At 39.0% G+C, this 22,285-nt stretch overlaps 1 protein-coding gene across 26 annotated transcripts in view; it reads left to right on the top strand.

The window, feature by feature from the left end:
• dmd (dystrophin) overlaps positions 1-22,285 on the top strand; it is a 200,158-nt gene that overhangs the window by 123,734 nt on the left and 54,139 nt on the right. For 16 of the 26 annotated variants that reach the window (XR_014530372.1, XR_014530373.1, XR_014530374.1 and 13 more), the window contains 3 exons: positions 13,999-14,060; positions 20,860-20,934; positions 21,075-21,276. Coding sequence is in view for 19 of the 26 variants with exons in the window: in XM_083522230.1 (XP_083378356.1) it covers positions 13,999-14,060; positions 20,860-20,934; positions 21,075-21,276 (339 nt within the window). In the remaining 7 variants the exon portion in view is untranslated. Of the gene's footprint in view, positions 1-5,239; positions 5,666-13,998; positions 14,308-14,341; positions 14,582-20,859; positions 20,935-21,074; positions 21,277-22,285 lie in introns of those variants that run through there. The other 10 variants (XR_014530376.1, XM_083522224.1, XM_083522223.1 and 7 more) reach the window with 6 other exon arrangements.

Genomic DNA, 22,285 nt, shown 5'->3' with positions numbered 1-22,285 from the left:
ATATTTTATTGTAAATCCTTTGAAATTAGTAACTCTCAATTATGAAACTCATAGAAATCACTAGACATTGAGGTTTTTGAATGATGCTTTTCCAGGCTTTACTTTAGCTGCCTTCATTTCCTGTTTGTTGTTAAGTGGTTTTGCTTTTAAAATGGAAAATTTCTTCATTGCAACATTCCACTTTAAAATGACCTTAAAATTATGTTGGGTTGCTTTGATGTATGCTTCAGGTCACTGCCTTTTTCAGCTGTGAAGCACCATCCAGGGAGTTTTGAAGCATTTGGCTGAATCTGAGCAATTCAATTCAATTCATTTTTATTTGTATTGCGCTTTTAACAATGAACATTGTCTTAAATCAGCTTTACACAGATAATGTGGTGCTAAAAATTAATATGATGTTCTTTAGAAGTTTGTCCCTGAACAGATATTATATATATACAGTGTTGTGCTCATTACTAAAAAATAGTTACTAGTTACAGTTACTCGTTACTTCATTCAAAAAGTAACTCCGTTACTTTGTTGATTACTTTCACCAAAAAGTAATGCGTTACTGTTAAAAGTAACTTTTTAGTTACTTTTTTGAAGAACCTTCTTTAATGTTCCCATTAATGCCCTTTTATGCGTTATGATCTACAAACACAAAACTGACTTAAACACAAAGTCATTTTTAAACACTATTTTATTAAAGTCAGAGCAGCACAAACTAAATATATCACAAGGATTTCTGAAATAAATAACAAAACAAGCTGAATAATATATTCACAATCAAAAACTAAAGTGGCTTCTGCATCATAAAAGCTGTTGTGTTGAGCTCTTAAACATGTTCCTTTTACAGCTTAAGTATGAAAACTATCAACAATGTAGAACAGAACTTCTGTTAGCTTTGGTTAGCTTCTAGCTTCTAGCTTCGTCGAGGCGTGGAGTTTCTGGAGGAGCTTCGACAGATTGGAGTTGCTGTTTATCGCAGTAGATACGAGCTTCGAACTAGAAAGACACAGCTTACATTTGACTAAAAAGTTTGTCTTTATGCTCAACTAAAGTGAAATAATGAGCATATTTCCACTTTGAGAAACTCGTCTTGCTCTCGCCTCGACTCGCCATTACTGCCGCACAGACCTGAATAAACGGAGACACGCCCACAGTGCGTCTTCTTCCTGTTTACAGTGGTTCATCCACCAATCCTACAATGTGTCTCTGCTGTAAACAGGTTAGACTGTAGGCTACACTTCAGCCCAAATTCATTCATTTATAAAAGTAACGGGTAACGCACCATACGGTAACGGTAACGAAGTTACTTTATTTAAAAAGTAACGCGTTACAGTATTAGTTACTGTCAAAAGTACAGTAACGCGTTACTGCCCAACACTGTATATATCCATATACACTTCAAAATTAATTAGGTTATGCTTGGCAGCAGTCACATTATCAGCACATACGAGAGACCAGTTTGATTAGCAAAAATGAGATATTGCGTTACGCTTCGGATCATATGCAGTTTCGTGAGCACAGTGATTTGTGATTTGTCCTTTAAGACGTTAAACACGTGAATGTCTCAAGAAATAGACATGGAGTTCTGCATTAATTAATAAGTCTTCATGAATTACCACATGATTTTTGTGCATTGTTAGTTTTTTTGCAGCATCAGATTAAATTATTTTCTTCCTCATTTATTGCTAGTGGCTGTTTTTTCCTCATTAACTGTAATTATAATGACATTTAATAATTGCACTGCCATTACATTATATTTGCAGGCATTTTTGAAAGTTGGTAGTGTCCCATGATGAGAGGAGTTTGAATTAGCTTTTTTTTTACTGTTGACTACCAAATGGCACCTTGAGCCCATGAAATAGCGCTGTGGATAGAAAGCTTCGTTTCTGGCTTCCCTATGCAGTTTTCGATGGAGTTTTCTATGGAGTATTATAGTGTGTGTGTTTATGTGTGTTTGCTTGTGTGTGTGTGTGTGTGTGTGTGTGTGTGTGTGTGTGTGTGTGTGTGTGTGTGTGTGTGTGTAAAAGAGAGAGAGAGAGAGAGAGGGTGACCTTTGCTCACGGATTTTGATGTGTCTGAGAAAATCAGAATATGCACCTCAGCTCTCAGAACTACATGTCTACATGGAGTAAACAAAAACAAAGTAAGTGGATTTATGCACATGCTGCCTTTTGCTGATGAGAAGTAAAGACTAATCAAAAACAGGGTTATTGGATTTATGGATCCGCTTCCTTTTTGTGGTGAGATGTACAGACTAAACAAAAACAAGGTAAGTGGATTTAGACACTTGCATGCCATCCTGCTGGTCATTTAACAATGAAAAGAGCAGCAAGCAACATGAGAGCCTTCACTACTGAAGAGGTTTTAAATAAAATTATGCAGCCTGACAACAGCAAGCTGCAGGATCCATCTCCTTCAGACACCACTGACTCAGGAGTATCAGATCCAGATTTTGTAGCAGCATCCTCATCCTCAACTTCCTCGACTGAAAGTGAGGAGAATTCTGAGGATCCTGGATCGAGTTGGATCAGGAGAAATGGCCAGGTGTGGTTTCCAGCTAATGCAGAATCAACTCCTTTTATTGCAAGGGTCCTGGATGTGAACTCTGCATTTGAGCTTTTTTTTACGGGAGAGATGATTGGTTTAATAGTCAGCATGACCAACCTCCAATTGCGCCGCACCAGAAAAAAAAAGGACCGAGGTAGACTCAAAGCCTACATGGGCTTAATCATTTTGGCTGGGGTCTACAGATCCAGAAGTGAGTCCACATGCTGCCTGTGGGACGATCGAAGTTGCAGTTTTCAGGGCCACTCTGTCCCTCTGCAGGTTTTACCAGATAAGTTGAGCGCTCCGTTTTGATGACACAAGGAACGCGACAAGCTTGCCCCAATCAGAACCTTGTGGGATATGTGAGCTCATCGACTAATCCTGGCTAAGACATGACCGTAGATTAACAACTTGTTCCCTTTAAGAGCGAACCAACACTTTTGAAGATTTTTTTAATATTCTACATTTTATGGCATTTGGCAGATGCCCTTACCCAGAGAGACTTACATCTATCTCATTTAGACAACTGAGCAGCTGTGAGGTTAGGGGCCTTGCTCAGAGGCCCAGGAGTGCCAGCTTGGTGTGGCTGGGATTTAAACTCACGATGAAATCACTGAATCTAACTGAGCATTCATTTTATTTGGTGAAGGAAAAACATCCTAAGAACAAGCAGAAACTTTAAATCAGCTGCAGTAAAAAATACTGACAAAGAATCCCAGAGTAAACTTTTGGTGATGTCCATGAATTTCAGACTTTAAACAAGATCTTCAGCCAAGCATGAGAGATGACTCGGTTTACGATTATGTTAGTATGCCTAAGTTATTTTGGTCTTTAAAAAAAAAAATGCTGTAGCTGCTATAACAGTAAGGACCTGAACCTGACTGTATCTGGCCTGTGTTTTATCACACATATTATCCTATAGTAAAAATACAAATATTTCAAACCCTAAGATAAATATATATATATATAAACAACTGTGCATTCGTTGAAATTATTTTGATTAAAAATTGTTATGGCTATAAATAAAGAACATGAAGAAATTTCAGTGTGGTAAGTTCACTAGTGTCACCTGCTTAATGCCTTAATTGTATGACGCTGTATAAAGTAAATGTAGACATACACATACATATAATACATGCATGCTGTTGCCTCACTGGAGCATGGGCATGCAATCTTTATTAAACTGTAATGAAGATGTAAATTGCACTGTTTCAGGTTTAATGTAAAATGTAAAAAAAAAAAAAAAGCAGGTTTGTGTAGCAGGTTTCAACAGTTCACTTAACAGCATTTTCACTAAAATGCCCATTCCCATGTTAGTCGATTGGAAAGCTTTCATTAAATAAATAAACTCCAGCTATAGCTTTCATTTTTTTACAAAAGCACTGATATCTCCTTACAATATGTGCCGTTCCTATCTGGCTAGTGAAGCTCTCCTGCTCTGCTCATTCTGACTGAGGAGTTAAAGGATTGACTGGCTAACCGTAACAGACTAGGTCATACTGTCAAGAGTAAAGTGTTATACACATTTGGTTAGTTTTAGTGGTTTTGGTTTATACAATCCCTTTGTTTTTTTAGTAAATTTTTATTAGATAATAACGTTTATTATATAATCGTTATTATTAAATCAAAATGAACAGTGATTATTATTGTGATTAAGGAACAGTGATTATTTTACTGCAAACAATAGATTGTGTTCAGTGTAAATGTTCATTGCAGTTTAACATTAAATGGTGCTACACATTCCTCTGCTCACACCCAAACCGGACTCATTTTTTATCATACTTCCTACTACATTGTTTAGTGATTTCATCCTCATAACACAGAATTCAGTGAGCAAATCAGTCCTGCTTGTGGCCCAGAAGTTTGTTAGAACTGCTACTCTTACTAACTAAAAATGTAAACTAAAGTATGCAATAAAAGAATTCATTTGATCTAAATCGTTTAAGAAATCGTTTAATTTTTTTTAATTTCACATTTTATTGCTAAAAACCTTTCCAAAAAGTTCATCTTGGATGCTTGGTGACTGGGTGAACTTTGGGTTTCTGCCTAAAGTACATCACACACGTTTGTAAAACGGTTTGTTGACCTTGAAGGTGAATCTTCTGCATGTTCATTGCAGAATATTCAGAATATTCAATGCTTGAATTTAACTATTAAATCAACATGTTATCTAACGTTATTATCTTGGCCTACAGGCTCGGCTTGTGAGGAGCTTTTTATGAGCCTTGCAGGTGTGCTGCTCGAGGAAGCACTCATTAGACCTTCATGAGACTTTGACCTAGACTAGAACCTCGAACCGCTGATATAAAAAACCCTGGATATGAATATTAAACAGTACCTAAATCACTGACCAGCAAACACGCATGTGTGAATTCTAGGTGTGGATTCCAATTCCATTTGGAATGTAAATTAGATGATAAAATTATGGCTTGGCAAAATAAGAGCTGGGGGCTTAAAATAAGAACCTGTGAGGATGGATGGATTTTTTTTTTAAGCAATCAGATGCGTTTCTCAATTTTGTAGAGTGCATGTAAAAGAAAATGTGTGCATGCATGAACAATAGTCTTTGCACAGATATTTTTGCATTATAATATTTGCATAAAAATATGACCATATGCATTCGTTTTAATTTTACATTTTATTTTTTGTACATTTGAAGTATCTTGTGAATGTTTTTTTTTTTTTTTTTTTTTTTATTGATTACACATTGCACAAGGTGAACTATTTGTGAAGGTGTTTTCAGTGTGGTGAAGTGACGGATTTGATCCACAGTGTAATAATGTTGAGCTCCTGGTGGTCGTGGGGTCGGTGGACTTTGGACTGTTTGCCACTTGAACCTGCGGTCTGAAGGCCCCTCACCGGCTAAAGCAGTGAAATAATGTTCGTGTTCTTAGCGAGGTTTTTTCGCACAATTCCTCAGTGAAGGTTTGGGGGAAGGGAGTGAATGGAGCTCCGCCTTGTCTGAGCAGCGGAACCGCGTGAACAGATTGCAGGAAAATCGAACGCGTTTTCCTCCACGGAGAGGGAACATCGAGGCGGCCGCTCGGAGGAACATCGCGTTCTCACGTTGCAAGACGTCGCTGGGATAAACTACAGCGTGAAAAAAAAGGATGAGGGAACAGTTGAGGAAGTAAGTGTGCGATCTTTCAGTGAAATGTGGATGAATCTCCTGCGGGGGGAAAAGGACACTGCAGGAGCACTGGTTAGCCACGCTAGCGGTTCCACCGTCCATGTTTACAGTCCAGCGGGTGATCGCTTTGACGCTACATTTGCACCCACATCTTCATGGCTTCGGTTCCTTCGTGGGTGTTTTTTGGTCTTCGCTGTTCGCTTTCTCTTTTAGTCAGGCTTCCTGCGGCCATCATCCTTCATCTCACTGACGCATTGACTCGGGCAGATTTCACATCATTTCCCCGCTGAAATCTTTTAGCTCGTTCGGTGTAATGTTTCATAGTCACCCGTGTTACATTGTGTTTTTGTGTTACATTGTGTTTTTGTGTTACATTGTGTTTTTGTGGACTAAGGCCCTGGTTATGCTCTGTTTTTACAATCACAGCTCTGTATATCGGCATTCACTGTGGGGGGCACTTTACAAAGTTCACCAATAATCATGTCGCTGTGTGTGTGTGTGTGTGTGTGTGTGTGTGTGTGTGTGTGTGTGTGTGTGTGTGTTCAACCTCAACCTCGTACACCATCGACGTATGTGTTTCTCATGATCGCCATCGGTGAGATGTAGATGAAGAGTGAGATGATGTGAGATGAAGAGTGAGATGATGTGAGATGAAGAGTGAGATGAAGAGTGAGATGTAGATGAAGAGTGAGATGTAGATGAAGAGTGAGATGTAGAGCGAGACGTAGAGCGAGACGTAGAGCGAGACGAAGAGCGAGACGAAGAGCGAGACGAAGAGCGAGACGAAGAGCGAGACGAAGAGCGAGACGAAGAGCGGGATGCAGTGAGATGTAGAGTGACAGTAGTCTTTGGTTCCAATCCCATGACTGCACCTTGCCCCAGCAGGCTGGAGAAGGGAAGGGCCGCGGGCTGAAGCTCTGTGAGATCCAGGGCCATATTTACAAACCCCAGGCATCTTCCACACTGCCGGAGAGCACCAGCATTTCCTCTCCTCACACAGCGGATATGAATGGAAAAGCGCGGTTCTGGAGCTCATTAAATATATTTATATTGAAATATTAATGACCTGCTATTGAGATTGTTGTACACAGTGGTTAATTGCTGTATTCAGTTGTGTTGATCTGCTGCACTGACGTCACACGTGGGGGCTTTAATCCTGTAGTTTACACGTGTTTAATAGCAGGAAAAGAAACAGTTTTCATAATGAATGGATCTTGATCAAGTTTCAGTGTTTTGGTCCTGAAAACAGAAGATCAACATCTTTTCTTCTTCGTTCATCATTTTTCTTAAAAATAAAAATAAAAATCAGAGCCTGTGTGTGTTATTCAGAGCTGTTATTAAAAACGTGGACATGAATCATCAATCTGTTGTGTTCAGCTTTATGTTATAGAGAAGTTAAATATGTGCTCAGTTTGTGCCAGGGTGAACAAAACTCCATGAAAGTTTAAGTTCACACTGCGCAATGACAGTGAAGTGCAGTCGGAAATGATCATCTGTGTGTCCCAGAACTGGTGTTTGGGATCTGGTTTGTAAATAAGGTTTAAAAAAAAAACCCCTCCTCCACAAATCCAACAAAAGGCTTTCAAAAGAAGGCCAGCTTTTAGTGTGCACACTTACCAGAATTAAAACTCAAGTGGTTTAATGTAGTGCAAATCTTTATTTAAAAAAAATAATCATTTGGGGAAAAGCCTAATTATTATTATTTTTAAAATAAAGATTTGCATTAGGATAATTTTTTTAGGAGAATTGGGACTATCGGTCTGGGGGCGATCAGTGATAATCCACCTGTAGATTTTTATTTATTTTTTCTTTTGATAAAATAAGTGATAATCGATAATTTTTTGATAAAAATAAGAAGATTTTTCATAAAAAGATATTTTTTCAAAACATGAAATTTTTATATTTAGAAGCATAATTTAATAGAAAATCAATAAATATTGCAATAAGAAAGAAAAATAATAAACTGACATGAAAAATTATTTTTGGACATATTTTTATTTTCATATATAAAAGAGTTTTGACAGTTCATTATTTATTTATTTTATTATTTTTTTTTTTTTTTTCGAGTGCATATAAGCGATCAATGATAACCCAGTGATAATCCACCTGTAGATACAACTGGGAAATTGTCTTTTCTTCCTGAACCTAAAGATCTTGTCTCCAGATGATAACCATGCTACATATACATAAATGTAATGGTGTTTTATTTATGAAGGACATTTTTGACTGTTCTGTGAACCCCTTGTGTTCAGTGGAACAAAAAAATAGGGTAATCCCCAGTCCTCTTTCAGGGAACTCTCAAATTTCAGATGCTGATAAGCCAAAAAAGAGAGCCGTTTGTGCAACTCCTCAGCCCATCTAGAAGAACGTTATGTTCAGTGGTGTCAAAAGCTAAACTAAAGCCATGCAGCAAAGCAGGGAAACACAACCCTGTTTGGAGGTTAGTAGTAGAACATGTAAACTTTGCCCAGCCCTGTTTCAGTACACTGATGATGCCTAAATCCTAAAGAGTTCAGGAAGCATGAGATAATAAATGAGCATCAGAATATAAGGACATATTCCTCGGTCTTGCACACATGCAGTATTAGCGGGCGAAAAATGTGGCGGCAGGCTTTTCCCAAAATGCCGCTCTGCTCTTAAAGGAGCCACAACATATTTCACCCGTTACACCGTGTAACAGACACTGTCTTTCGTTAAAGCCTGTGTAAAGTTCATTCGTTTCAGTGTAGACACTGCGGCTTATTTATGTTCAAAATAAAAATCTTTGTCAAATTCAGTATATTCAGGCTTATATTTGGGTGCGCTTAATAGTCCGGAAATTACGGTGTATGAAAATTATCGAGTTGATGTGCTCATACTGTATTCACTTCTAAGTCTGTATTTAAAGGAATGTTTTCATCTTATTTACATGTTTGTCAGTGAAAATCTGTTTATCTGTTTATTATATTGTATATTGGTCTTTCCAGTTAAATTTACTTCTGTGTTAAATAAAAATGTAGTATTAATTAGATCTTTTGTTAGGTTGGAGACATGCTGATGCAGCAAACCTAAAAGCTTTAGAATGCTCCCCTACATAGCATTTCAGATGCGATTTGGCCGATACCAAATCATCCAATCATGTGGCAGTGTCTAAAATGTCCTGTAGATACAGGTCTGTTAATGTTCACATAAAACATCTGAATGGTGGGGAACGTGATTTCTCTGTAACTAACTCTAGGATGGATGGTTTAAGTATTTCAGATACTTTTCACACACAGCAGTCTCTTGAGTTTACACAGAATTCTGAACATTGGCTGATCAACAGTTTTATGGGTGGGAATGCCAGGAAGATTGGTTCAAGTTGCCAGGAAGGGCTTGCCTTCAATTTCCGCACGCTTCAGTGAGCTTTCAGTGCCCATGACTGTTGCTGGTTCACCGGTCGTCCTTCCTTTAAGCATTTTAGCTGGTTATTAACCACTGTGAAAGCAGGAACCATTTTGGAGATCCTCGGAACCAGTCGTCTAGCCATCCCAATTCGGCACCTTGTCAAGTTGCTCAGTTTTTTCCTCTATCATATTTAAGAACTTGCTGTTCAGTTGCTATCTGACATGTCGCTGTATCAGTTTCTGCTCCATTCTACATCACCTGTCACTGGTGTCTATTTATTTTGGCACCAAACCTGCAGATTTCTTTTAGAGAGCTGAAGATGATGAACACTGTCACCTTTCAGCTTGGAAGAGGTCACCAGTCGACTCAATATTACTGTAATTCCAATCATTTGAGTAATATCATTGATGAGTCCTATTGAAATCTATGATTTTGCATGTACCGTAATTTCCAGACTATTAAGCGCACCCATATATAAGCCGCACCCACTGAAAAGATTTTTATTTTGAACATAAATAAGCCGCAGGTGTCTACATTGAAACTAATGAACTTTACACAGGCTTTAACTAAAGCTTATAGTCCGGAAAATACTTTAGTCAGATTAGCTTTTAATAAGATTTAGAAACATGTTGGCAGTAGGCAGGAATTTTTGAGTGAATGCTACACAGGAGTAGAAGTGATCACACATTTATTTTAATCATTCAGTGCATAATTTATTGTCTTTGTTTATTAATAGTGCAAAATATCTGACATTACTATAGAATACGAACACACTGATATTCAGTAATAGGAGGACATATTTTTATTTTGATGATTGGAAAGTTATTTGATTGTGTACTTATTACTTTATTGCAGTGGATTAAACATTCTATTACACTGTAATTTCAGAGATTAGTTTATTGGTGTTTATTGGTAAATTAGATGAATGTATGTTAATAGGTTTCAAACGAATGGTATTAGTTTATGGCTGTTTTAAGGGTTTATGCACACACAGACAGTAACTAATACTGTAACGCGAGAGCAAGACGAGTTTCTCAAAGTGGAAATCTGATCATTATTTCACTTTAGTTGAGCATAAAGACAAAAACTTTTTAGTCAAATGTAAGCTGTGTCTTTCTGGTTCGAAGCTCATATCTACTGCGATAAACAGCAACTCCAATCTGTCGAAGCTCCTCCAGAAACTCCACGCCTCGACGAAGCTAGAAGCTAGAAGCTAACCCGGTGTTCTGTTCAACATTGTTGATAGTTTTTTTATACTTAAGCTGTGAAAGGAACATTTTTAAGGCAACAGCAGAAGCCACTTTAGTTTTTGATTGTGAATATATTATTCAGCATGTTTTGTTATTTATTTCAGAAATCCTTGTGATATATTTAGTTTGTGCTGCTCTGACTTTAATAAAATAGTGTTTAAAAATGACTTTGTGTTTAAGTCAGTTTTGTGTTTGTATAGAACATAACGCATAAAAGGGCATTAATGGGAACATTGAAGAAGGTTCTTTAAAAAAGTAACTAAAAAGTTACTTTTAACAGTAACGCATTGGTGTAACTGTAACTGAGTTACTTTTTGAATGAAGTAACGAGTAACTGTATCTAGTTACTATTTTTTTAGTAACGAGCACAACACTGTATATTAGCACTCAATAACACTGGTTATTAGTGTAAGCTGTACAGTTGGTATCTGCAGCAGTCACAAACACTCAGCTGGATGGTGGATTTCTAGGTGATTAAATGTGTAGTAAACAGTAAAAACAGCAATATAGCCAGTATTGATATCCCTCTGTAGCCATTACTCATTTATATGCAGAGGATGATGATGATGAAGTTTTCTCCATATTAGTTTAATGCCAATCATGTGGAGATTTGCAAACAATCTTAGGCTTAGTTTGTTAAAGCAGGTTTCACATTTTATGGCAATAAAATTTCACTGTATCCCTTTTCCTCTCAATAGAGGTGCTTGTTTTTAATGTGCGGGAAAAAAAAACATGAACAGTACGCCCTCAAGTGGCCAGATTGCATATAGGTTGCTGGAGGTTCTTTTCAATTGAATTCAGTTTGATTTGTGTAGCACTTTTAACAAACATCAAGAGGTTATTAATTTGGAATGTATAATTTTAGTGCCTATATGTTTGTTTCCTACGTTTTTATCTCTAATGAGCGAGCCAGTGGTGAGGAATAACTCGCTGAAGAACCCTTGAGAGGAACCAGACTCAAAACAGAACCCATCCTGATCTGGGTGGCACCAAATGGCCATTCATTATTAGGTACTAAGCCCCCTAATTAATCCTGGAAGTTCTGCTGAAACATGATGGGCCAAGGGTGGTGATGTTTTTCATTTTGTTTTTATTATAAATTATTGGATTAATAAAAAAAAATCCACCTAAAGATGAAGACTTGTATGCATCATACTAAATTTCAGCCTGATCAGCCTCGTGGCTCCACTGCGGTGCGTATCCACAGCCTGCATGTGACCTTAAAGGGTTGTATTGTAACTTTTTAGCATTCATTGACGTGTCACAGCTGCACTGTTTAGCTATTTCAGGCTTTTAGTTAATTGTTGTGGTTCGCACTCGGTTGAGATGTTGGACACCATGTTTGTGAAGTTGGGTCAAAAATACTAGGACTAGATATTGCAAATTAGCAAAATGAAAAAAGAAGAAGAAAATAGCAAATATGTGTGTGAAACTAATCAGTTCTTAAGGTTATTTTGTTGTTTGTTGTGTAATAATGATATATAGACCAAACCCTAAATGCTTGTACTAGAGGACCATAACGCCAACTTGGCCCCTTGTGTTGGCCTGGATAAGTGCATGGTGTTCTACTGTGCTGGCCATTTTTATACATCTGTACAAACTATGATTCAGTTTGCATGATTTGGTTCAGTAAAAAAATACGGTTTAGCATATTGTGCTGTGAGCCTAATTTCAGTCATAGCAATGGGCAGTGGTGGTTAGTTTTAGCAACAAGCCAGCGTTTTACTATTCCCCACAGCTGTCAACATTAATAAAGCCCGGAAAATCTCTCTGAGATGTTATGAGGATGAAACCCTAAGTGAAACATGACTCAAAAGGGAATTCAGACCCTTCAAGGGTGAAACCAAATGTCCATTTGTTGTTGAGATTATCAGCTGTTCACTGATAGATACTTGAGTGTAAAACTGTTCTTGGTCAGCCTACGCCATTGTAGCAGTGCTTTTATATGATGACACAAAATGTAGTGATGCATCGAACATTTACAGAATAATAAACCTTTAGAAAGGAGCTACTGGTGGTTATAGAAACCTCCCCGATTTGACTATCTGAAGATGTTTTTGTTTGTTTGTGTGTTTTAGTGGTTGTAGATGGAAAAATCACAAGTTGCAACATTACTTTATAGATGGCATTAGATCCAGTGTATAAAAGTGTATTTTGTTGTATTGCTTGTTGAACAGAAGTGTAGAGTCAGACAGCTAGAGTCTGGATAAGCACAAAGAATCCGCTTCATATTGCGCATACGTATTACCGTATTTTCCGGACTATAAGCCGCTACTTTTTTCCCACGCTTTGAACTCCGCGGCTTAAACAATGAAGCGGCTAATTTATAGATTTTTCCTGGGTTTTTTCCAGTTTCACAAACTTCTAGCCAAAAAACTTGAACCCCATAACATTAGACCAATGAAATTGCTGAATGAGTTCAGGTGAACCAATGAAACTCTTTATATTAAATCAGATCCGCTCCCACTGAATCGGGCCGCACCACATCATAAATATGGATGAGGTTCCCCTGACGTTTCAGCTGCCGCTCACTCGGACTGTCTACAGGAAAAGTGAATCATTCGTCACGCTGAAAACAACCGGGCATGAAAACACGCACTTCACCTGTGTTCTGAGCTGCACGGCATCAGGAGAAAAGCTTCACCGATGGTGATTTTTAAACACACGACGATGCCAAAAGAAAAACTCCAGAGAGAAATTGTTGTGAAAGGTAGGAGGAAGACAGTGAACAATGACTTTCTTGGTAGGCTACTGTTTAGATACAAGCCGTTGTAGCGCGTTGAGTCTGGGTGAAGGGAGAGCTCGCTAACTCCAGTTGCAACAGAAATCATATAAGCACAGGTTTCCAAAACTCGTGCTTTTTTATTTTTCTTGGCAACAGCGTTATGGGTTAGTCAAAGAAACTTAGAAATGAGCATCAGAAAATAATAAGGACATATTCCTCGGTTTTGCACACATGCAGTAATACCGGAAAAAATGCGGCGGCAGGCTATTCCCAAAATGCCGCTCTGCTCTTGAAGGAGCCACAACATATTTCACCCGTTACACCGTGTAACAGACACTGTCTTTCGTTAAAGCCTGTGTAAAGTTCATTAGTTTCAGTGTAGACACTGCGGCTTATAGACAGGTGCAGCTTATTTATGTTCAAAATAAAAATCTTTGTAAAATTCAGTGGGTGCGGCTTATATTTGGGTGCGCTTAATAGTCCAGAAATTACGGTATATATTAAACACGCATACGACCAATGCTAGTTATATATTCTTTACATGGGAGTTTACAAGAGGTTACTTTTCTGTCATTTCTGTACCACCTCGTGCTTACGAAGGTCACATGAAGCTCACATTCTCACACTTGCTATCATACAGCAGTCAGACTGTTATCTCTCGAGTTTCTCCTCCCTCATCCCTACATGCCTTAACTGCAGAATGCTTTGACCTGTTGCATCTTGCCTCAGACCCACACTGTTGCAGAAATCACAACACACACACACGCATTTCTAAAATTACCAGTGCATCACTTTAACATAGGTTTAACTTGGATTGCTGTATGAATGCTGTACAAAGTACAACCTTGACCTCTCTGGCAGATCATTTAAAATCATTTGACAAATAATGTTTTCTTTTGAAAAAACGATGAGTGTTCACTTCTGCTGATGGGTATGCTGAGAGTCTATCACCATTTCCCTAACCATTGCTCTCATTTGCATTTTTCCTACAGCCACCAGACACAAACAACGTGTTGGGACCATCCAAAAATGGCAGAGTTGTACCAGTCTTTAGGTGAGTAGCTACTTAATTGCATATATTCAAATAGTAAATTGTTGCAAAAAAATAACACAGTTTGTTGCATCATCATTTTTGATCTGATATAGAGTTCAAACATAATATATGAGGATTTGTCCTGCTTCGAGCATAGAAAATAATTTAATTGTAGAGAAACAAACCTGGACCAGATTCCAGTGGGATGTAAATGTGCAAAATGCTGAGGTCAAATGAGACAGGTATGCACATCAGTTATGTACATCTGGTACGCAGGTACGCACATCAGTTATGTACATCAGGTCTGCAGGTATGCACATCTGGTACGCAGGTACGCACATCAGTTATGTACATCAGGTCTGCAGGTATGCACATCTGGTACGCAGGTATGCGCATCAGTTATGTACATCAGGTCTGCGGTATGCACATCTTGTACGCAGGTATGCACATCAGTTATGTACAGCAGGTCTGCGGGTATGCACATCTGGTACGCAGGTATGCACATCAGTTATGTACATCTGGTACGCAGGTATGCACATCTGGTACGCGGGTATGCACATCAGTTATGTACATTAGGTCTGCAGGTATGCACATGAGGTCTGCAGGTATGCACATCTGGTACGCAGGTATGCACATCAGTTATGTACATTAGGTCTGCGGGTATGCACATCTGGTAGGCAGGTATGCACATCAGTTATGCACATCTGGTACGCAGGTATGCACATCAGGTCTGCAGGTATGCACATCTGGTACACGGGTATGCACATCAGTTATGTACATCAGGTCTGCGGGTATGCACATCTGCTACGTGGGTATGCACATCAGGTACGCGGGTATGCACATCAGGTACATAGGCATGCACATCAGGTACGCGGGGTATGCACATCAGGTATGCAGACCAATTTTCCACAAAGTACTTCCAGTAATAAATTATGTTACATGTAAGTTGTCTTCATTTCGCAAACGGCCTTTTCTTAGATGACCGTGTTACCAGCTGAGTACTGTGATCATGAAACATGTCAGAGTAGTCGCACAACTCGGTATGACTTCACCGTATGAGTGTAATTATTGACTATTTATACGTATGTATAGAAAAATGCCTTATATAAATATTGTCCATTAATGAAATGCAGGTAATCAAAACTCATTTCTGGAAAACGAGTGAAAGATATTTGCGATTACAGTCATGTCAGTACAGAGTAAAAAAGTGAGCATGTGTGTGGAATGGGTTTTGCTTGTGCAGATTTTTCTCCGTGTGCCAGATCTCCGCCTTAAAAAAAAAAGGAACCCAAAATTTTCTCTGAAATAACTCTCAATGTAAAAATGTAATTAGTATCCATTAGGACTTCAACTAACCATTATTTTAATAATCGATTAATCTGATGATTATAATTTTCTTTGATCAATCGGTTAATCAGATAAAAATGTTACTGTATGTCCAGCTTTTTATAGCTATATAAAACCTAAATTCAGGGGATTTATGTATCTATATCTATCTTCAATTTAGACATTTTAAAGCTTATATTGGCTGCTTGAGGGAGTACATGGGAGATTTCTCCTTTGAATAAATTCACTCATGCTGGGTTGCGTCCTTCTGTAAAAAAAAAAAAAACTAAACAAAAAAACTGAAATTTGTGAAAAGAAAATATAAAATATAATACAACATTATTTTGACAATTTTAGTTTTTTTATTTACACAAACATTTTGCTCAGTTGTGAAAATATAACCATCTGGAATATATAATTATTTTACATTTATATAATAATTAAATGATTTATGCATCAATTAAATATACAAACATCAAAAACAAGCATATGAACATAGTAAAGTTGCAGTAAATCATTAAGTTACCTGTTGTATTAGACAAATGCAAAAAAAAAGAAGGAAATAATCTGCATTTGTGTACAAATGCATAATCATTTGCTGAAATCCACAACATCAACTTAAAATGCGAACATTTACTGCTGCTGTTATTTGCTGCTTTTAGATTTACCGGTAGTGTTTGTTCGCACATGTGTATGTCAGGGTCTGGACATTTTTTGGGATTGTTTTTGCCTGTTTTTGCCACCAGATGCCGCCACTGGGCCCCTATCCCCTACACCCTTATCCCCTACTCCCTTATCCCCTACTCCCTTATCCCCTACTCCCTTATCCCCTACACCCTTATCCCCTACTCCCCTAGCCCCTACTCCCTAGCCCCTACTCCCCTAGCCCCTACTCCCTTATCCCCTACTCCCTTATCCCCTACTCCACTGTCCCCTACTCCCTTATCCCCTACTCCCTTATCCCCTACTCCTTTATCCCCTACTCCCTTATCACCTACTCCCCTACTCCCCTATCCCCTACTCCCTTATCCCTTACACCCCTATTCCCTATTCCCTTATCCCCTACTCCCTTATCCCCTATCCCCTACTCCCTTATCCCCTACTCCCTTATCCCCTACTCCCTTATCCCCTACTACCTTATCCCTTACACCCCTATTCCCTACTCCCTTATCCCCTACTCCCCTATCCCCTACTCCCTTATCCCTTACACCCCTATTCCCTACTACCTTATCCCCTACTCCCTTATCCCCTACCCCCTTATCCCTTACACCCCTATCCCCTACACCCCTATACCCTACTACCTTATCCCCTACTCCCTTATCCCCTACACCCTTATTCCCTACTCCCCTATCCCCTACTCCCTAGCCCCTACTCCCTTATCCCCTACTCCACTGTCCCCTACTCCCTTATCCCCTACTCCCTTATCCCCTACTCCCCTACTCCTTTATCCCCTACTCCCTTATCACCTACTCCCCTACTCCCCTATCCCCTACTCCCTTATCCCTTACACCCCTATTCCCTATTCCCTTATCCCCTACTCCCTTATCCCCTATCCCCTACTCCCTTATCCCCTACTCCCTTATCCCCTACTACCTTATCCCTTACTCCCTTATCCCCTACTCCCCTATCCCCTACTCCCTTATCCCTTACACCCCTATTCCCTACTACCTTATCCCCTACTCCCTTATCCCCTACCCCCTTATCCCTTACACCCCTATCCCCTACACCCCTATACCCTACTACCTTATCCCCTACTCCCTTATCCCCTACCCCCTTATCCCTTACACCCCTATCCCCTACACCCCCATCCCCTACTCCCCTATCCCCTACACCCCTATCCCCTACTCCCTTATCCCCTACTCCCTAGCCCCTAACTCTTTAATGTCTCTCACATGCTCCTTGTTAGTGTTGTCTATTTAAGTTGCCCTTTTTGCCTTGGTTTTTATTGGTTCATTATATTTGTCTTCACTTTTGTTGCACTACAGTTGTCATTGTATTTGGCATTATTTTTTGTTGTGGTATCTTTTGTTTTGTTCTGTTTGGTGAGTGTATTTTTATTTTGTTTGATTTATGAGTCCCCTGTTTTCTCAAGTTTTCCCTAGCCTCCTGGTTTCTCCTGTTTTCCTAGCCTCCTGGTGTCTTCTCTAGACTCCTGTCTTTTCTGTTCTCCTGAGTTTTCCCAAGCCTCCTGGTTTCTCCTAGCTTCTCTGGAGTTATCTAGTCTTCTCTGGTCTCGTCTGTTATTTCCTAGTCTTCTCTGTTCTTCTCTAGTCTTCTCTGTTTTTCTCTAGTCTTCTCTATTCTTCTCTAGTCTCCTGTCTCTAGTCTTCCCAAGTTTCCTGTCCTTTCTGTTCTCCTGAGTGTTTCCTGGTCTTCTCTGTTCTCTAGTCTTCTGGCTTTTCTGTTCTCCTGAGTTTTCCCGAAGCACCTGGTCTTCTCGAGTCTCTTGTTACCGTCTTGTCTTCCTGCGTTTCTTAGTCCTGTTTAGTCATCTCTTATTTATATTTCTTGTTCACTTTTGTATTGATAAACCAACTCTGCCTGTTTATTTTTTTGGTTCTCTTTTCTCGAGCTGTTTTTTGGACTTATTGTTTTCAGAACCCATGCCATTGCATATCTCGAGTGTGTCTCTGCAGGTGGGTTCCAACGCCTCCCCGTGGCAGACTGCTAGAGTGTCTGCCACTCGCCTTAGCCACCCGGGTTCGAGACCCGCTCTCAAACCTGACAGTGTAATTGAATCATTGTAAAGTCGCGTGAGAACAGATCCAGTGCAACTGTCCCAAAGTTACAAACAAACAGTTTACACAATAACACTACATTAACTGTACCATTTTCACATAAGGATTCTACAGTTTCTGCTCACTGTGCTGATGTTTCATCTTCATCCGTGACACCAGTGTGTTTTCTTTGTGCTTGTGCATCACTGTGGTACTTCCACAAGCTTCTCTTTGCATAATTTTCTGATTTTACAGCATTTTAATTTAAAATGCTTTTATGCCTTGGATGACTTGGGACTCTCAATTTTTCCTGCTGCCGCTTGACCCTGTACATTTTCCTGCTGCCATTTTCCCGGATGGCTGTGTTTTCTTACCATCACGCTAACCTGCAGCTTGAGCAGCCCAACTAATCGATAACAGCAACATTGACAACGAATTTAATTATCGATTATTATTGATTTTATCGTTAAGTTGTTGCAGTTTTAGTATCCATCATTGTTCCATATTTAATGAAAAACCCCACTTTTTATTTTTGATAAAAAATATATATATATTTTTTTTATAATAAAACAATGAAACTGGCATGGACAAATGAGCTGTCACTCCAAGAAAGAAAATATAAATAATTGGATTTTAATGATGTTTTAAATGCTGTTTGGTATCATTCTGTACACCACACTGAATATGGAATAGGGATAGAGTTGTATGAGTTGTATGTTCCCTCTAAATGCTATAAGACCATCTCCAAGCATTTGATGGTCTTGTGACTACAGTATTATTAGGAGTTTTAAATCCTATGGTACTGAAGCCGACCTTCCTGAAGGTGATCGACCCCAGATTGAAGAAACGGTAGACAACGAGCCAAAAAATGAGCAGCCAAAAATGATAAATATACAAAATATAAGCTGAACCTCAAGGTCACGGTACAGCAGTGTCTTTTTAAACAATAGTGAACTTATGGAGGACACAGGAGGACTAATAAACACATACTGTAAAGTTCCAAAATGCATGTTGACAAGCCACAGTGCTTCTGAAACAATGTCCTTTGGACAGATGAGGCAAAACTGGAGCTTTTTGTCAAGGCACGTCAGCTGTTTGTTCTCTGATGCAAAAAATGAAGCTTTCAAAGTAAAGAGCACGATATCAACTGAGAAACATGGACAGTCGATTATGTTTTGATTATGGGCTGCTTTGCTGCTTCAAGCACTGGTAGGCCTTGAATCTGTGCAGGGCACAATGAAATCTCAAGGCTGTCAAGCCATTGTGGTGTGAAATGTCATGCCCATATCTGAGAAATCTGTCTAAGCCGCAGCTCATGGGTCATTTAACAGCACAATGATCCGAAACATACAGTACAGCTAAAAGCACCCACGAATGGCTTAGAGCAAAACATGGGTCTACGAGCACTGATCTGAATCCTGTGGAACGTCTATGAGAAGAGTTGACGCACGCAGTCTGGAGAAGACCCTTCAAACCTGAGAGAGCTGGAGCAGTTTGCTGAGGAACAGTGAGCTAAACTATTTGCTAACAGGTGGAGAAGTCTCACGGAGAGCTACACAATTTGCTTGTTTGCAGTGATTGCCTATTAATTGCCTATAAAGGTTGTGCAACAAAATATTTGGTGATGTGGACTGCTATTTAAAAGTTACAGCCCACATGCCTCACATAACAACATGGAGCAACACAACAACCTGGAGCAAATCGAAAGAATTGGTTTAAATCGCTCCATTGTGTTTAAATTTAGTATATACACGTCTCCCAAAAATAATAATTATTGCAGCAAAAATTGTCTCTACTAAAAATGTATGTTTGGGTGTTGAATAAAATTTTTTTTAAATGAATATTTCTGAAATGAGTTTGTCAGGCATCTGAACATGCAGTCCTTTAGTTTGATGTTTCTATTAATCAGGACTTGTATAACAATTGTGTGGTTCTTACAGCAAGAACAAAAAAATCAATGCCAAGAACAACAAACAAAAACAGATTTTAATATTTGTTATTGTTTTGTTTCTATAAATAAGAAAAAAAGAAAGAAAAGGCATTCCAGCTGTCTAATTTAGTGGGGTTGAGCTCAGGCTTCTCTTCCATTCCAACATTCCACATTCCTTTAATGAGCACTTGCTTTTTTGCTATGTGCATTGTCTAAGGGAACAGGTTTTTGCCGGACCTTTTCGTTACCGTATTTTCCGGACTATAAGCCGCTACTTAAACAATGAAGCGGCTAATTTATGGATTTTTCCTGGGTTTTTCCCAGTTTTACAAACTTCAAGCCAAAAAACTGAGCCCCAAAACATTAGACCAATGAAATTGCTGAACAGGTTAAGGTTAACCAATGAAATTTTTTATATCAAATCGGGTGCGTTTGCACTGAATCGGGCCGCACCACATCATAAATATGGATGATGTTCCTCTGACGTTTGACCTGCCGCTCACTGGGACTGTCTACAGGAAATGCGAATCATTCGTCACGCTGAAAACAACCGGGCATGAAAAAACACACTTCACCTGTCACCGATGGTGATTTTTAAACGCACGACGATTGTTGTGAAAGGAAGGAGGAAGACAGTGAACAATGACTTTCTTGGTAGGCTACTGTTTAGATACACGCCGTGTAACAGACACTGTCTTTCGTTAAAGCCTGTGTAAAGCTCATTAGTTTCAGTGTAGACATTCAGTGGGTGCGGCTTATATTTGGGTGCGCTTAATAGTCCGGAAATTACGGTACATTGATGTAATATATTAATAATAATATAATAATAAAAATGTCTACTTCACAGCGGATCTCAACAATGTAAGATTTTCTGCATACAGAACAGCAATGAAGTTACGGAGGCTGCAGAAGGCCCTGTGCCGTAAGTCCATTTCATATGTAATGCTAAGTTTAGTGGAATATATGGTAGTGGAAGTGATCAAATATGGAGCAGACTGTAGGATGCATATTGTACTTACTGTTGTGCTTATCCTATGGTTTTTTTTCTTCCTTATTTTGCAGTGGACCTACTGGGGATGTCAGCAGCATGTGAAGCCTTTGAACAGCACAACCTGAAACAGAACGAGCAGTTCATAGACATCATGCAGGTTATCAGCTGTCTCACAAGTATCTATGACCGTTTGGAGCAGCAACATAGCAACCTTGTGAACGTTCCTCTATGTGTGGACATGTGTCTAAACTGGTTGCTTAATGTTTATGACACGTATGTACCATTTTATTATTCTTGTTTCTTTTAGACCAGGTGTTAATAGTATGTTTTTGTAATATGTTTTGACATGTCTAAATAGGTGCTTAAATGCCTACAATTGTGTGAAACTGAAAGTACACCCTCTTTGAATTTTATGGTTTTACATACAAATACATAATCAAAATCATCTGGTCCTTATCGGTGTTAGAATTGAGCAAATACGGCCTCAGATGAACAACACTTGACATTTTAAACTGTGTTGTTTGGAAGGGTTGCCATAAGAAAACCTCTTCTCTCTAATAAACAGCATGGTGGCACAACCAGAGTAGTGTGCAAACTAGCACATGAACAAATTAGAGATGTTTAGCCATAATGCACAGCCACCATGTTTGAAGAAAATCAAACCCATCATATCCCAACACAAAAACTTTCAACCAACTGTTAAACTCGCTGGTGGAGGGGTGAAGATTTGGATTTGTTTTGCATACCACAAGACCTGCGCATTTTGCAGTCATTGAGTTGGCCATGAACTCTTCTGAATGCCGAAGTATTCTAGAGACAAATGTGAATCCATGTGTCCTACAGTACAGTGATCCCAAACACACTAGCAAATCTACAACAGAATAGCTGAAAAAGAAAAGAATCATGTTTTTGCAATGGGCCAGTCCAGACCCTAACCTGACTGAAATCCTGTCGCAAGGACCATAAGAGAGCTGTGCATAAACAAAATTGTAGAGAATAATGGGTCAAAATTCAGTATGACTACCGTATTTTCTGGACTATAAGCCGCTACATTTTTCCCACGCTTTGAACCCCGCGGCTTAAACAACGAAGCGGCTAATTTATGGATTTTTCCTGGGTTTTTCACCGTTTCACAAACTTCAAGCCAAAAAACATTAAACCCATGAAATTGCCGAACGGGTTCAGGTGAACCAATGAAACTCTTTATATTAAATCAGATGCGCTCCCACTGAATCGGGCCGCACCACATCATAAATATGGATGATGTTCCTCTGACGTTTGA

This window comes from Silurus aristotelis (assembly GCF_946808225.1).
Source record: "Silurus aristotelis genome assembly, chromosome: 20".
Taxonomy (NCBI): Eukaryota; Metazoa; Chordata; class Actinopteri; order Siluriformes; family Siluridae; genus Silurus; species Silurus aristotelis.
Note: the sequence above shows the minus strand (reverse complement) of the source record. Positions and strands in the feature narration are given on the sequence as shown.